At 34.1% G+C, this 16,893-nt stretch overlaps 1 protein-coding gene and 1 pseudogene across 1 annotated transcript; one reads left to right on the forward strand and one right to left on the reverse strand.

Annotated features, from left to right (window-relative positions):
- Positions 1-3,627: 3,627 nt before the first annotated feature.
- LOC101396297 (olfactory receptor 52E2-like) lies at positions 3,628-10,945 on the reverse strand. Its single transcript, XM_014790206.2, is given in 2 exon segments — positions 3,628-4,530; positions 10,925-10,945. Coding segments are annotated over 2 exon segments (924 nt in total).
- Positions 10,946-13,837: 2,892 nt separating this feature from the next.
- Positions 13,838-14,815, forward strand: LOC101407885 (olfactory receptor 52D1-like; annotated as a pseudogene).
- Positions 14,816-16,893: the final 2,078 nt, after the last annotated feature.

Raw genomic sequence — 16,893 nt, forward strand, 5'->3', positions numbered from 1 at the left:
TGAGAATAACGCAGGAAGAAGACTCAATGGAAACTGTTTCAAGGAAGCATTAATTGAATTTTATACACGATTATGAAAATCACGAGAAGACAGAGAATGTTTCAAGATGTTGTATCACTTTTACCTCTAGGCAATAAACCTAATTTTTATGCTTATATTTCATTATATTTACATAATTTTTATCATATAATGATACTTGTCATTTTAATTAATTCAAAAATATAAAGTAAATATATTTTACATGTATACTTGTAAAAATCACTAATAACTAAAATGTTTTCCTTCTATATTTATATGTATAGATGCCTTTAAAAGAATAATATTTTCTTTGTCTCACTGAAGATAAAATAGTGAAACTTCTGTGTCAAATTTTATTAATACATATAATATATATTCATTTAACCATCGCTTATTTTTACACATTTCCATTAGTTAACAGTTGCAAATAGTATTATGTATATAATATAAATAAGTATGTAAATGTAATTATATGTAAATACTTGTAAGATTATATTGTAAGTTTTTGTTTATAAGAGGGATCATACTTATTACATTTGTACCTTTCATCAGAATACCTGTCACTATGTTCTTTGAAATTATATATTTAATGAATAAATTATAATTAACAGAGAAGACATCTCTAGAAATTAAACCACTTGATGCTTTGGGTGATATGTCAACTACTAAATATTTATTCTACTTAAAATGATTAGTGTAAACCTGTAATGGTAAATCCAATTCCTGCATCAATGTTGTGTTTAGATATAGTCATAAAACCTAATCCTAGGCATTCAGTGATAAAAGGAAAATTTCAATGTTCCTGTTGAGAGGAGTTTTTTTAGCTTCTAAAAGGCTGGAGAGAAACTGAAACATTAATTACATTGTGAGCCACTCAAACAACCAACTTTGGATCCTGCCATTCCACTGGGCTCATTACGTAAAATAATGTTTATTTATAGTTAAAGCAAATTTATACCAGGATTTTCTTTTATTTGCAATCTGAGACATCCTAATCAGAATGAAAATTGTAAACATATTTAAGACAATTATTATATAATATTAAAATCATTTTTCAGAAATATACCAATTTACATTCCATTTTGCATGAATAAATGGGTTGGAAAGACATGCTCTACTCACTCACTATTTTTAGAATTAAATCATTGACTTACATCTTCTCAATGCAATGTAATAGCCTTTTTTCAGCCTCTTTCTATACAATTTTATTTTTCTTTTAGCAATGACAACTTTCATTAATGCATGCATTTAATGTCAACTTTCTTGTATTATACTATAACTAGTAATAAGCATATACATTCTTTTGTTCTTTCTTTGATTGATTCGTTCAGTAGATATTTATTAAATAGTTGTGTGAGTCACATTGTGAGCCATTAAATGGATAAAGAAAGTAATACCAAGTTCTTTATGGTCTAGGAGGAGGAAGAATGATAGACAGTCATTGCAAGTTACTATAATATTAAGTTTTAAGTACGAGAACTAAGCATAAGTGCAGAGTAAACAAAGAAAAATGAGTATAACTCTATTTTGAAGGGTGTGATGGAAATTGTCCTAGAATTTGCTGACATATAGAAATTCACTCCCATGCGAGCTAATGTTTCTCTTTTTCTGAAATAAGACTTCATTTGAATAGTAAATTTTAAAAATTAAAATGCCAATACCAGAAAATTGGTATGGCATTTGTATTAATTGAATGAAGAAGGGAGCGAAAGGCACTAAGTCTTGTAAAGTAGATATGATTGGATTGTAGAAGAATTTATCAAGGATTAGGTATATCTCTACAAAGTGAAGACCAAGAAGGATGTAGAGGGTGACAGGAAAACTGAAGCTGGGAGAGATGTTTGGCATGGGGAATGTAGCAAAAGTCCAAATATCATATGTTGGCCACTAGTATTTAGGCAGTAAGGTCGGAGACAGAAAGAAAAATACCTAAGAGACATTTATAAAATAAAATCACCTGCTCTGGGTGACTGAAAGTGGCTGGTGATAAAGAGACTTCAAAGACAGAGTTATCATACAGTTGATACAAGAAATTAGGATACGGAAAGTTGGGAAGAGGAACATATGATTAGGATTAAGAGAATACGGACTGAGATGACAAAAGATTGTGGAGATAAATTCTTTTATATTATAGATGGGGAAGAGAAGAATAAATTATGTAAATGATTATTTCTAAATTAAAAATTCCTTTTTTAAAGACTAAGCGGTATATATATATATGAAACATAGATATGAAAACATATATATGAAAAATATAAATGTAATTTTTGATGGGCTTGGGGAAAATGAGCATTTTTTCAATTTCCCTTGAATAAGAATTTAAAGGCAATCACAATATTTTTATAAAATCTCAACAATTCATTATACCATATATAGTATATATACATACATAATATACATATTATATTTTATACTCATTATATGTTAGTTGTGTCACTTCAGCTTCAATGTATTTTATGTGAGGGTGATATTAAAATAAAAACCCATATACATCTTTAATGGAAGAACTGTTGTCAAGAGCAAGAATAAAAAACAAAACATAGTAATACAAACAATAGTGATGATAATACTAATGGTTAAGAACTACTATGTACTTACTGTTAACAACATACAGGGCACTATACTGACTACTTTAGAAGCATTGTATCAGTAAGTTTTCATGCTTAATCTTTGATATAAAAATAATATTTATAAAGCAAAGAAATTGAGGATCATTGAAACATATATTAAAGATACAACTAAGACTGAACTCAAGGATCATTGAAACTTATATGTTAAAGATACAACTGAGACTGAACTCAAGTTCTATTTAACTATTAAAATCATATGAGCAAACACAAGACAAAGGAAATAATAATCACAAAATGAGTCTAAAAATATATGAGAAAAAAAAGAGAACTAAGGAGGTGAAAATAAGTAATCTCCCTAGGCTGTAAGTGGTTCTTTTCTTTATGTTTATGTCATAATTTGTACTATGAAAACCTAAATATATTTGTGACAAACTCTAGATAAAAATTTATAGTGAAACTTTTTATAGTCCCGTTCATTTTCTCACTTCCTTTCTGTGTACAAAATCAGTACTTAATCTATGAAACAATTTTGGATGTTTACAATATTTATGATGAAATCATGGATATCATAATATAGTCCTTAAGTTGTAACGAAAACGACAGATTTCTGAAGATACAGAAAAATGGAAAAGGAAGGAGAGATACGAGGGGATGCAAAATAAGGAGAGAGAAACAGACACAGGAAGACCTTGGAGATGAAAATGGAGTGAGAATCGTCAAAAACATCCACATGCATGATATAGGGCCTCTAGTGCCCAGAAAACAAGGCAGACTTTGTAAATCCTACTTTCCATCAACTGACATTAGTGATTTCAAAAATCCGATATAAAGACTCTGATGGACCATCATTTACCAGAGGAATTGAATAATAAAGCTAAGGCTTTCACTCGCTGAACTCACTAAAATTATTTACAGAAGAAAGTTAAAATAAATAAACATTTCTGTCAAGTACATTTAAATTTACTTAATTTAATATAACAAGGTGTTTTTCTACTCAAAAGTTTCAACCCATTAGGTGCTATTCCTTTTGAATTCCTTACTATTTTAATAATATTTTCTTCACACTGTCATAGATCTGCTTGGTTCTGACTCCATATATGACAGGATTGAGCATTGGTGGCACTATGACATAAAGATTGGCCAGAAGTATGTGAATATAACGGGGGACATTTCGGCCAAAGCGATGTGTCATAAAGGAAAAGAGGGCTGGTGTATAAAAAGCAAGGATTACACAAACATGAGAACCACATGTGCTGAGAGACTTGAGTCGTGCTTCATGGGAGGGAAGATGGAAAACAGCACAGAGTATCTGAACATAAGAAAGGACAATGGCTATGATGTCAAACACTAGGATTGAAATAGCACCCAAGCCATAGATGACATTGATCTTGATGTTGGCACAAGATAGGCGAGCAAGACCCATATGTTCACAGTAGGTATGGGGAATGACATGATTCCCACAGAAGGGCAATCGCAAAATGAGAAATGGAAGAACAGAAATAAATGACCTTACTAACACACCAAGACCAATCACAGATACAACCTTGTTGGTAAGGATGGTGCTCTATCGGAGTGGATTGCAGATGGCCACATAACGGTCATAAGCCATTGCCAAGAGAACTGCTGACTCCATACCAGTGAAGTTGTGGATGAAAAACATCTGGGTAAGACAGGCATCAAAGAGGATCTCCCTGAGGCTAAACCAGAAGATCCCAAGCATCTTAGGGATGGTAGCTGTGGAGAGTCCCAAGTCAATGGTAGCCAACATGGCCAGGAAGTAGAACATAGGCTGGTATAGGCTGCTCTCAGCCTGGATCACAAACAGAATAGTGAAGTTCCCAATGAGTGCAATCAGATACACAGCACAAAAGGGAAAGCCAATCCAGATGTGAAATGTTTCCAGTCCTGGGATCCCCAGCAACAAGAAGGAGGAGAGGTGAAACTAGGTGTCATTGGGAAAAGACATCCTGCATGGTAATGCTTGAGTCCGTGTTCCTTACAAATGTGTGTTCTTCAATCTACAGGACAGCAGCTAAAAATCTGCAGTGTTGGAAACCTGGAGAAATAAGAATGTGATACAATTGTGTACATTTTATTCCTCAATTAATTCACACAATCAAAAATGTACTACATAAAGATCAAGGTGAAGAAGTCAATTCTCAATGAGAAGGCTCTGGGAGAAGTTATGCAGCAGATCGTAATGAAAAATTCTATATAATACACTCATCTTTGTTAGCGCCTTTCTTCTCTGTTAATGTGCAATGGTTTCATAACAGGTATTATGCTGAGATTTTGCTTTAATACCTACTTCATTAATTACTTTCTCTCATCATTGTCCACATAATTAACTCTTAATTTTGCCATACATAGGGCTCTGCTAGTCCCTATAAACAGTGATTTTTATTGGTTTCATTTGGTTAGATGGTAGCGCACAGATGTTAACACACAAAATGAGTAATAAGCTGTTAATGAACAGATTTATTAATCTAAAATATTCAAAATAATTCTAAAGGATTAAAAATGGTCCATTTGTTAATATTTATTCATTATTATTACAAAATAAAGAAGTAAAGGTAGTCAAAATAGCAGCATCAGCCACCATTTATCGAAGTACTGCGTGCTAACATCAATGCTGTCAGAATCTGTGCAAGTATCATCTCTAATCTATATAACCACATACAGGAGAACATATTTAACCCTATTACATGTAGATCTGCACCTCAAATAGTTTAAAAGACTTGCCAAATTATTGAAAATCTTATTGTTATAGAGCTATAGAAAGAAAGTACAGTGGAAAGAAGTAAGTTGAAATGGAAAGGGAACGGAAATAAGGAAATGATAATTCATGGCTCACTCACGTCATATGTACACAGCTCCCCCTCCTCCACACATATTCACACAACACATAATCTCTTTTAAACTCACATCCATCTCAATTAACCATCAATATCTTCATCATAAATCTGAGGCACTTGTAATTTTTAGAGTTTAAGATACATGGCAAATATGCAGAAGAAAAGACTGGATAGGGAGCATATTCTGAGCAAACTGAAAATATCATTTTCAAGGTTATCTAAACTGTTCCTATATATTTTAATGAAACTTTCTTATGGCATTTGTTAATGGAGTAATTTCAAAGCACTCAATCATTCACTACACGTACTTGTTTCATAGTAAAAAATGTCTTTCGGTCATTTTGTGTCGTTGGAGGATTCCAGAAGAGCATGAGCTCTGCAGTCACATTAATTGTGCTGAAACCAGCTTCATGATTTAATCACTCTGTAATCAAAGAAAAGTAAATAACAAGCACTTTTAATCTATAAAATAGAGATGATAAAGACAAAAACCCTAAATATTTTGGTAATATTAAACAGAAAATTATTTTAAAACATTATGAATGTATTCCAAAGATACTATGCTATCCATCATTCTTTAGATATCAGGAGACAGATTTTTCTAAAACGCACACCAAAAGGATTCAGGCTGAAATCCACATGCTTTTATTAATACTATATGACCTTTCCTAAATGTGATCCTATTCTTTCCCTAAGCTTCAACATTACTCTTCTTTCTCCAAAACTTATCCCAGTCTCCTCTCTTCCTCTTCTACCTCTCTTCTTTCCCTTCATCCTCGCTGTGTCCTGTGGATGCACTGTGAGCTGCGAGACAGGGAAGACTCATCAGCCTGAGCACCAGGATGGAATCCTGTCACTGTTGTGTCACAATCTGCTCAGTCTTTATGAGGGCAATGCTCTTTGCCAAGGAGGAGCTTTCAATAGAAAATCCCCTAGAGCCAGTTGTATCAAGGACACAAAGTCTCTGAGGATTCTAGCTTCTAATCTGGCTCCGACTCAAGAAAAGAGAGCCATTAGGGAGCACTAGCTTCTAAGGAAATGAAGGCAGAAAAGTGAGGTTTAAGCTAGCAAGATGACAGAATAGGAGGTCCCAATACTCCTCCCCACACAGAAGCACTGGTTTAAAACCATTAATAGATGAGAATACATTTATGAGATTTCCAAAATCCAGCTGAGAGGTTACCAGACCCCAGTGTAGAGCAGAATGAGAAAAGACAGATTGAAAAGGATAAAAAGAATAGTTTCACTTTACCCACATCACCCCTCCCTCAACCTGGCACTACTGTACTCCAAGAGAGATTCCTTCAGCCCAGGAGTTCTCTCATGGGAGAAAGAGAGAGCAAGCCCCACCCACCCCGATATATATATATATATATATGTGTGTGTGTTTGTGTGTACATATATATATATATATATATATATATATATATATATAAAATACGCATTCAGACAGACACATAGTTCACCCTCATTATTCTCTGTAGTTTGTGTTCTATAAAGTCATCTTGAATACTGAATTAGAAAACAGGGAACCATTGTTCCTAGGGGAAATACAGAGTTAGTTTCCTACAAGCTTCTTGTCACAACATTTCCATGTCGATCGATCAATATATATCTTTGTTTTACGTGTGTTTCTGCTTCAAGACATCACATTTAATACATAGTTCTCACAAATGATTAATTGCAGTCTTTAAATGATTAAAGACCAGGACCTTTGGAGGCCACTTATGTTACATATGTTCATTTGCCAGCATGCTTGTACAATAAGCCAGTCTCATTAGTGTTGAAAACCTGCTCTTCCTCATCATCCTTTTCTTGTACACATTGCTATTAGTGCCATCCAGTCAATTCTGACTCCTAGCAACTCTGTGTACAGCAGAGTGGAACCCTGCCCAGTCTTTTTGCACCATCTTCTCACCTTCTGGTGCTATATCAGACAGTACTCCTGCTATTCACAGAGTTTTCACAGCTGATTTTTTTGGAAGTGGGTGGCCAGCTCCTTCTTCCTAGTCAGTCTTAGTTTGGAAGCTCCGTTGAAACCTGTCCACCATGAGTGACCATCATAGTATTTGAAACTCCAGTGCACAGCTTTCAGCATCACAGAAACACGCAGCCACTATGGTATGACAACTGACAGACAGGTAGTGTGGTTCCCTGATGGGGAAACAAACCCAGCAGCCACTGTGAGAGAGTCTAATCTTAACCACTAGATAACCAAGGCTGGCTCCTATACACATAGCAGGCATTGAAAAAAATTCTTCCTCAGCTTCGTGATAAGCAAAACCTGCCTGAGCTGTAAATTTAAGATTTTTCATGCCTCACTGACTTTTGAAATGTGCTAACCAGCCAGGCCTAGCTGAAAAAGAGTTTGATATTTTTCTGACCCCGAGTGACATGACTGTAAATTTCTTTGACTTCACAACAATGCTGTCCACTATACATTTTTAATTAGTTGTCATCTCATGAATCCACAAATTTAGCCTCTTTTTCATCTTTTCCATATCCTTATCACACGCTGTAGAAGTTACTAGAATGGCTTCATATACAGATAGGTGAATTTCCTTTTCCTTTGGCTAGGTGAACCATATTTTTGGTTCATTAACTTTTAGCTCTCAACCAACAATGCTTTAACTCATACCTGAAGGAAATTTATCTAATGAAGTTGTTTTTTTCACAAGGCACATCGCAACATTCTTGCATTTAGGAACAAAAGAAAAATATTATTTCACTCTGGTCCACATCATAAATAAATTTTAAAATATTTATTTATTTTCTAGTGAACTTCAGCATTACACCTAGCAGCCACTATAAACAGTGAGATTACCAACAAAAAGCACAAAAATTAAAAAAAAAAATGGCACTGATAGAATGCAAAAATGACTCTTGTTTATAGAATGAGAGCTGAAATGAAAATTGAGACTCACTTTGTTCAGCCTCTACTGGGAATGAGAGTGTTAGGCAACTCAAATTTTTCCCAGCTCTTTGCATGTCTGCAAATGACTGTGAAAGCGCCAGGAGTATTTATTGGGCCTTAAGAAGAAATGTTAAGGACTAGGCAAATTTGCAAGTATAAAATCTCCAAATAGTGAGGCTCCACTGTATATGTATAATTTATATAAGACTCATGCTTAAGACATACATAATTGTCAGATGATGGACATGTAAATTAACTAGATGAGGGGAATTCTCCCACAATATATATGTATATCAAACCACCACAATGTCCATTTAAAAAAAGAATTCTGTGAAATTTATTCTGATTAATTATGAAAGAAATAAAGTATGTATCATGACTTGCAGCTTGAGTTATAGTATAAAAATTTAAATTCTAATATGATTCAAATATTCAAAATCATATGAATATGAAAATTATGAAATAAAATTAAAATAAATATCAAGATGACATTATAATTTATGTTAGTTTTTTATTTATATTTTCTTATGTTAAAAATAAAAAGGCACCATTTAATATAATAGAACTATATATTGTCTTTCCTTTTTTGATACACACATATGATATTTTTAGGAACAAACGATTCTGAGACTCAAGCAATCCTGCTGAAAGGCCGGTTCCAGACAGTTGAGGAAGACTCCTCTCTTCCCCAACCACTTCTTGGGTTGTCCTGTTACTAAGATGTTAGCTCTAAAGACTTAGAATCTGAGTTTTGAACACAAATCTCCAACTCCAAATGGTTTCTTTCTCTGACACCATGGGGAGACTATTACCACTCCATGCTCATGGGAGCCTCAGAAATGGGGAAACATGTCTATAACCGAGCTCATTTGAAAAAGCTGTAAGTCATGAGAGAACTGAAGCTCCCTCTGGCCAGGTGGGTGCTCATCCTGATCCCCACGGAACCGCTGGTGAGGTAAGGCAATACACAATTGCTCTCATTTCTGTCATGGGCTAGTTGGACAAGAGCTAGATAGAAGGTTTCAGTGCTCTAGTCAGGGCAAACAGGCTCTGAAAAAGAGTCTTGTGCAAGATTTCTTGGGATAACTGAGCCCATTTGGGTTTGTGGGCTCTGAATAGACGGCCTCTGCTTTACTCTGTTATGGGTTGGGATTAGACTGCAACTTTCCTTGGGAATAAGTTTGTGCATGGGCTACTGTGCTTAGTTCAGTACATCAGAGGAAGGCTGATAAAGGAAAGGATGGGGGTGCAGATGTATCAGTCATATATTCTGAGCAAATCTATGGTATTTGAGCAATATTCATGCTGCTCAAAGCCATCTTAAATGCATTATGTCATTTAACATTTACAAAACCCTGTGCAGTACACATCTCCTAATGGTTAATGTAAAGATTAAAAAACTTGTAATAATGATACTTGGGTTCAAATTCCAGTTCCTTGAATTCATAGTACAATAGCTTTGGGGAACTAAAATGAACATTCTTATATTGTTTTCATATCTGTATTATATGTATGATTACCTACCTAAAAATTCCCGTAAGGATTCAATAGGATAAAGCCTGAAATGTAAATAATATAGTACTTAATAGATACTTAATTCATGCTGATTTATTTTATTTTTGTAAAGAGATGGATAGGGATGTAGAATTTAGCCAGAAGATATTACAGGTCATTTATTTTCTTCCTCCTCAAAAGCAGATGTGAATTTCTTTCCCTCCATTCCCTTTCTTTTCTATCCTATAGTCAGACAAGGACAGAAATGCTGATAGAACTAAATTGTGTTGTAAACTGATCCCTGGGTATGTCTTCAAGACTTCATATCATAAAATAAATAAATAGTATAAATAGTATTAAATAGTATTAAAATATTTAATAATACAGACAGTAAAAATAGTATAAAAGGGTACATATAGAATAAAGTATTAACGCACTATAGTGTTTGGGATTTAGTGTGGACTATAATAAAGTTACGGTGATGCCACTAGTTGTCTTAAATTTATATTGAAATTATTTACAAGAAAAATAATAACGCTCCCTTAGCTTCTCTTTTTCTCTTTTTCTTCTTTCGTTCTTTGAAAAATAAGCAAATATATGAAAATATATGATCTCTGTCAAGTAACAATGTTTAATATAATAAAGGAGAAAGACGTGGAAATATAAAACATAATATGACAAGAGATAGAAGACAGGTAAGTACACATACCTTAGGGACACTGGGAAGAGGCGTCAATGATGGTTCAAGGTAATAAGAAAAATAATCTCAGAGGAGCTGACAGGTGAGTAGAGTCTTCAATTCTATTCAAGTTACTGCGAGCTTTTATGTGTGAAGAAATATCGCGAAGAACAAAGACACAAGGTCACCACCTCCATGATTTGAGTAAGTGACCACTTCTCTATGCACAGAGATAACGGGAAAAGGTATTTCAAGAGGTTAGAAAAATTCTTTAATATTTTACCAGACATGCAAGGCCACATCTCATTTGTAATTTCTTGGTTTGTATTTTTTATGATGAATATCATTGTAACTCTGCATGATTTATTTACTGATCTTAAACTATACAGGTAACACATGAGTATACAGAATACATTGGCACTGTTAAAAAGTCAAACCATAGTGATACAGCTAAATTATCTTCTGACTGTATTCTTTTCATCCATCATACATTTTACACTCCTCCCAAGTTGGGTGTATACCCTTCTAGATTGTTTTCTGTGTTTATAAAATTCTTAGTATAAATGTGTTTATATATCATATATGCACACACACATAAGTATATGTTTAATTTTCACATGTGTTTCAATGTTAGTGGAAAAGCTAAATTTCTGTTTCATTTTTAATTTGTATATTTTTATATCAGTTTATATAAATACACTTAATTTATCCTGAGTGCTTCAGAGTACTCCGTAATATAAATATGTCACAGATTTTTCAACTTAATATTACTTTATTGATGGGCATTTTGAATGCTTCAATTTTTCTTCTATAATAGGCACTTTTACAGTGAGAATCACCATATATACTTTCATGTGTATTTCTGAACATTATTCCTCAAGACCGCAAGTAGTTAGATTGATCTGCCACATATTTTTTTTTAGTAGCAATGGTTACTACACAATTTTCCTCAAAAAAGTGGGTCAACTTTGTCCTACCAATTGTGCATAAGTCACTTTTTAACCCAAACCTCACTAATGCTTGTTATCAACAATCTCGATATTCTGTTGGTTAAATATATAATGTATGATTCATATCATATTCATCTTAATTTTTAATTTCCTGATTGCAATTAAGGATAAAAGTCTATGTTGAGTGATTGGACATTTGCATTCACTTCAGTGTGAATTTTTCCTCTACATAATCTTTCCACTTATTTTCTATTAGAAAAATATATTTATATTGTGTAAAGGGATAGAATAAATAGAAAGTGTGAAGGTTAAAGTGCAATAGACACATGAGACTGTTGATGGATCGAAGAATATAGATAAAATGAAATAAAGGTTCATTTTAATTCAAGAAAGGGAAAGTAGGTAAAAATGTATTAACTCCAGGAGTATAGACATAAACCTAATAGTAGAACAGGGTAAGATAGATAGAGCTTTTGTCTGGTGACAAATATTAATTTTCTCTCTAAAGTAAAGGCTCATTTGTAGAGAGTAAGTGCATTGAGGGAATGTTAATTAGGAAGAGAAAAGCTTAGATTTGGAATGATTCCTTTATAGAATTTAATAATAGAGTGGTTTTTCAGCCAGTATTCATAACCAAATTAATTATGACAATATTTTCTAATGTTAGATACAGAACAATCCTCATCTTCTGTCTTACATACACAAGTGCAAAAAGACTGTCACATCATTAGGGAAATTTATCATTACACTTAAGAACAAGGGCTCTAAAATCAGTGTGTGGGCTAGAATCACGGTCTATCACTCACCAGCTGTTTAAACTTATAGAAGTTACTTACATTCTCATCTCAAAATGGGAATAAAATTTACCAGTTAATACATGAAATGTTCTCAGGAAAACAGCTGATTCATAGTAAGCATTTAGATGTGTTAACTATTACATTATTACATAACTTCCCAATAATCTGGTTTTCCTATATTACTTTTCAGCCCCAATTTATACCATAATTCAGAAATGTCATTACATAGACTTTCCCAAGCTCCTTGACCCACATATCCAGCTGTTTCCATGTTCAAAAAAGACTATCCATCACTAAAGACCTTGAAGTCCAAATAGCCAAAGTAAGCAGAAACTTTGGGTATGAAACTTCAACAACAGATTAAGAGGCAAAAACATGTGTCGTCATTGTAATTCAGTATTGATGACCAGTCTGCGATACATAGTCCAATTCCTACTTCAGTGGACATTGATTTAAGTGTAATTTTTCCTGATCACAAAGACTCCATAATCTATAAGTAACTACAATAGTGGGTAAAGTAAAATGAGTGTCTCAGGGATAGTGTGAATTGTGTTTATAAAAAGAAAAAAAGAAAAACCAAACTGTCTATTAAGGGAGCAGTATTGACTTTTAAAGTGTTGCTCTAATAGTCTTAAGAAATGCAACAAGTAAAATCAGCAGATCACAGTATAGGGTAGAGGGAGGGATCAGTCAATACATGAGAAGTATGCAGAGCAAAGGAAAGATTATGAAGGAAAGCTTGCATGAAGTAGACTGCCTATAGAGTGAACTTAATGCAGAGAGCAAATCAAAAAGTAGTTTTGACTAATTGGATATGTGTAAGAAAGTGAATGAAGCTCAGAATGCAGGTTATAATCACATTGTTGTAATTCCTGCCTGCAAAGGTCAGGAGTAAACACAAATTCTGGGGCCGGCGGAGAGTCATGAGTCATGCAATGGGCTGTTCATTTCCTGACATATTGTCATCAGACTCACTCCTGTCATCATCCTGGATGTGTCCTATGTTGGTGTGAATGAAACTCTTTCTCGTCATTCCACAACAATCGACACATCCTTCCAAATTTCAGTGTTTCAATTTCAAAGCTACACCCTGTAATTTGGCATGAACTCAAACTATTATAACTAACATCTGAAAAAAAGAAAAATAAAAAAAGAATCAATTTTTTATTCAAAATCTATCATCCCTCTTGTTTCACATATAAAATATTACAACTGCAGTTTTCTTACTAATTCTTCCAAACCAACGACTCTTCCACATTTTTCAGTTTTCAGTTGGTGTCAATTTCTTCTTAATGGAAGATTCTGAATCTTCACATATTTAATTCAGATTTTTGGTACTTAGATATTTTCCCTCACTTAGCACATATAGATCAGCCACATTGCAAATTACAACTATGAAATAATATCTGACACTCAGTCAGATGATGAAATAATTCTATCTAAATACTTAAAGACATTATAATTATTCCATGAACTACAATTCCTTGAACTTTGGCTTTCTTAACTTATCAGAGGTTTGAAAAAGTATTATTATTATTTACTTGTTTTAGAGGAAAATCCATGAAAAGAAAGATAAAACATCTGATGCTTACTATGTCAGCATATAAGACAGATGTCCATCCATCAACTTTCATTCTCACTGGCATTCCTGGATTGGAAGCTGCCCACATCTGGATCTCCATCCCTTTTTGTGTGATATACCTTTTGGCCCTACTGGGAAACTGCTCTCTTCTCTTTATCGTCAAGACAGACTCCAGCCTCCATGAGCCAATGTACCTCACCCTCTGCAATGCTGGCTGTAGCTGACCTTATTGTGTGTGCTACAGCTCTGCCCAAACTTCTCAGACTCTTCTGGTTCCATGATGGAGTGATTCCCTTTGAAGCCTGCCTCACCCAAGTATTCCTGATTCACTCTTGCTCCACCATGGAGTCTGGCTTCTTCCTGGCCATGGTTTCTGATCGTTTTGTAGCCATTTGTAATCCATTAAGACATTCAGCAATTTTGACACATTCTGAAATTAGGGGGATGGGTCTAACTATTGTACTCCAGGGCACAGCACTTTTCAGTCCTTACCTATTCCTGCTACGCTGGCTTCCCTACTGCAGGACCAATATTATTCCCCACACTTACTGTGGGTTCATGGCCCTCATCAAGATTGCCTGTGCTGAGACAAGAATCTGCAGAACCTACAGTCTCATTGTTGCCTTCCTTACAGGAGGAGTGGACTTCATATTCATTATTTGTTCTTACGTCCTCATACTCCACACTGTCTTCCACCTCCCATCTAAAGATGCCCGACTCAAGACTTTGGGCACCTGTGGCTTCCATGTCTGTGTGATCTTAGTGTCCTACACTCCAGCCTTCTCTTTTCTCACCCACAGGTTTGGGCACCTGTGGCTCCCCAAGTCCACATATTTGTGGCCAACATGTATCTTCTGGTCCCATACATGGTGAACTCTATTATCTATGGTGTGAAGACCAAGAAAATACAGGACAGATTCCTTAAATTTTTCATTTATTCAAAGCCTTTGAGCTAAATCCTTTTTATTGGTAAGTAATATCTGAACAAACGTTATATGAGCTATTTGTGAAGGTGTGGTTTCTTCAAGATCCTTTTTTGATTATCCGAAGTCTAGGGTTTGTCTATGAGAAGAAACTCATCCAAAGATATACTCTATATTGAAACAATTATTGCACTGAAACAGACATATTACCAACTAGCACTCTTTGTCAAAATATTAAAATATTGGTTCCTTAAAAAAAAAAAAAACTATTCCGAATTATCTGAGGCTAAAAACAAGAGAAATTTAAAATTGACATGATCTATAATCACATATCTTTGGTTTACCATTTAAGACTTACTAGCAGATTTAGAAATTTATCTTTTTTCACCCTAGTCCTTGCTTCTTGACTAAGTGTCCTTCTTTCTCAAGTACACACTTCAACAGTTTCTTAGTGAGAGTCCCTTGGTGCCAACTTCTCTGTTACCTGTTCATTTAAAATTTTCCTTATTTCACTCTATTCTTAAATTATACCTTTCTAGATACACGATTCCATTCTCCAGTTATTATATTTCCTTAGTCTTTTGAAGCCGTTATCCTACTGTCTTCTGGAATCTATTATTACTTTGAAGATGTCTATTGTTGGCCAAATTGTCATTAATTTGTAGGTAACCATCTTTTATCTCTGACTGTCATTAAAGTCTATTGCTTTCTTCGGTGTTCTATAGTTTCATACGAATAAATTTCATAGGCATTATACTAAGTGATAAAACTCAAACACAAAAGACTACATACTGCATGATTTTGTTTAAATAAAATTCTAGAGATGCAAAACTGTAGTGTGTGTAGTATTTAGGCATCCATGTTTTAAAGTTCCCTGGGTGATTCTTAGATGAAGCTAAAATTGAGCTGAAACTTTGCAAATTGAGGCAGAGAGAAATTATTTGACTATTGAGAAAATATTTTAGTTAAGTACTTCATTCCTCGAGCTAAAAATGTGAAGAGAACCAACAGTTATTAAGAAACGGCGAGGTTCCAAGCTCTTTAGTGTATGATTTGTAGACATAATCACTTAAATCTCACAATATTTTTTAGAGTTAATTGTCATAGATACCCATATGATAAATAGCTCAACAAGCTCATATTTAATGGGCAAGTGAGTAGAGGAGCTAGGATTTGAAGTCAGTCTAGCTCTAAAGCCATAATTCTCCTATAATCTCACAATAATCACATATACAACCAAACCTCACTGAATGGGGCTCTCAGGAAAACAGCTTCTCACAGGCTCAGTTGTCAAAATCGTTGCTACTGCTCATTCTATCCTCCATTACCACCCTCAGTTTAGATCCATCGAGCCAATGTTTAATTATTGACCATAATTCACTGGGGATACAGAGGCGCCTAAGGCAAGGTTTATAATCAATTTCAGAGTCTCAGGGGTACACATAATATATACATCTTCTCTCCTTCATATGATTCCTGAAAAGATTGAGATTAAAACAAGGTGTGGTGATGGGAGTTAAAAACATCATCTTTCTTAGTGATGAAAACTATTTTGGATGACCTAATTTAGTTAGAGAGTCAGTGAACACTCTAACTGAACTCCAGAGTAAGGCATGTATTCCTAATCAGAACATAAAGACTTCCCCCACAGAGGAGCATCAGATAACACATGACTTCTTTAGAAAGTCCATTACCAGGAAATATATGTGTGGTATATGTGTGGGGGAGGGTGGTATCTTAATTAAACTTAGTAAATTTATTCTTGCCAAATTTCTTATCAATTTTGAAATCTACAGCTTCTCCCTATAGCACGTAGTGAATAAGGATGTGAAAAAAAAGGTGGGCTTCACAGTACATGAACATCAAGAGTAGGGTAGAATGATGTACATCTGAAATTTATACAATGTTATAAACCAATGTTACTGCAATAAACAAAGAATTAAAAAAAAAGAGTAGGGTAGAAACATTTCACTCCAGTAATTTGATAAAGTTGATACATATATATATATACATAAACATTTCTTTTAAATATAATAACATCTGACATTTATATAGTGCTATCAGTCGCATAGTCCCTCCTCAGTCCTTAACATATATTAACATATTAAATT

This window comes from Ceratotherium simum, chromosome 7 (genome assembly GCF_057802395.1).
Source record: "Ceratotherium simum simum isolate JZ-2026a chromosome 7, ASM5780239v1, whole genome shotgun sequence".
NCBI lineage: Eukaryota > Metazoa > Chordata > Mammalia > Perissodactyla > Rhinocerotidae > Ceratotherium > Ceratotherium simum.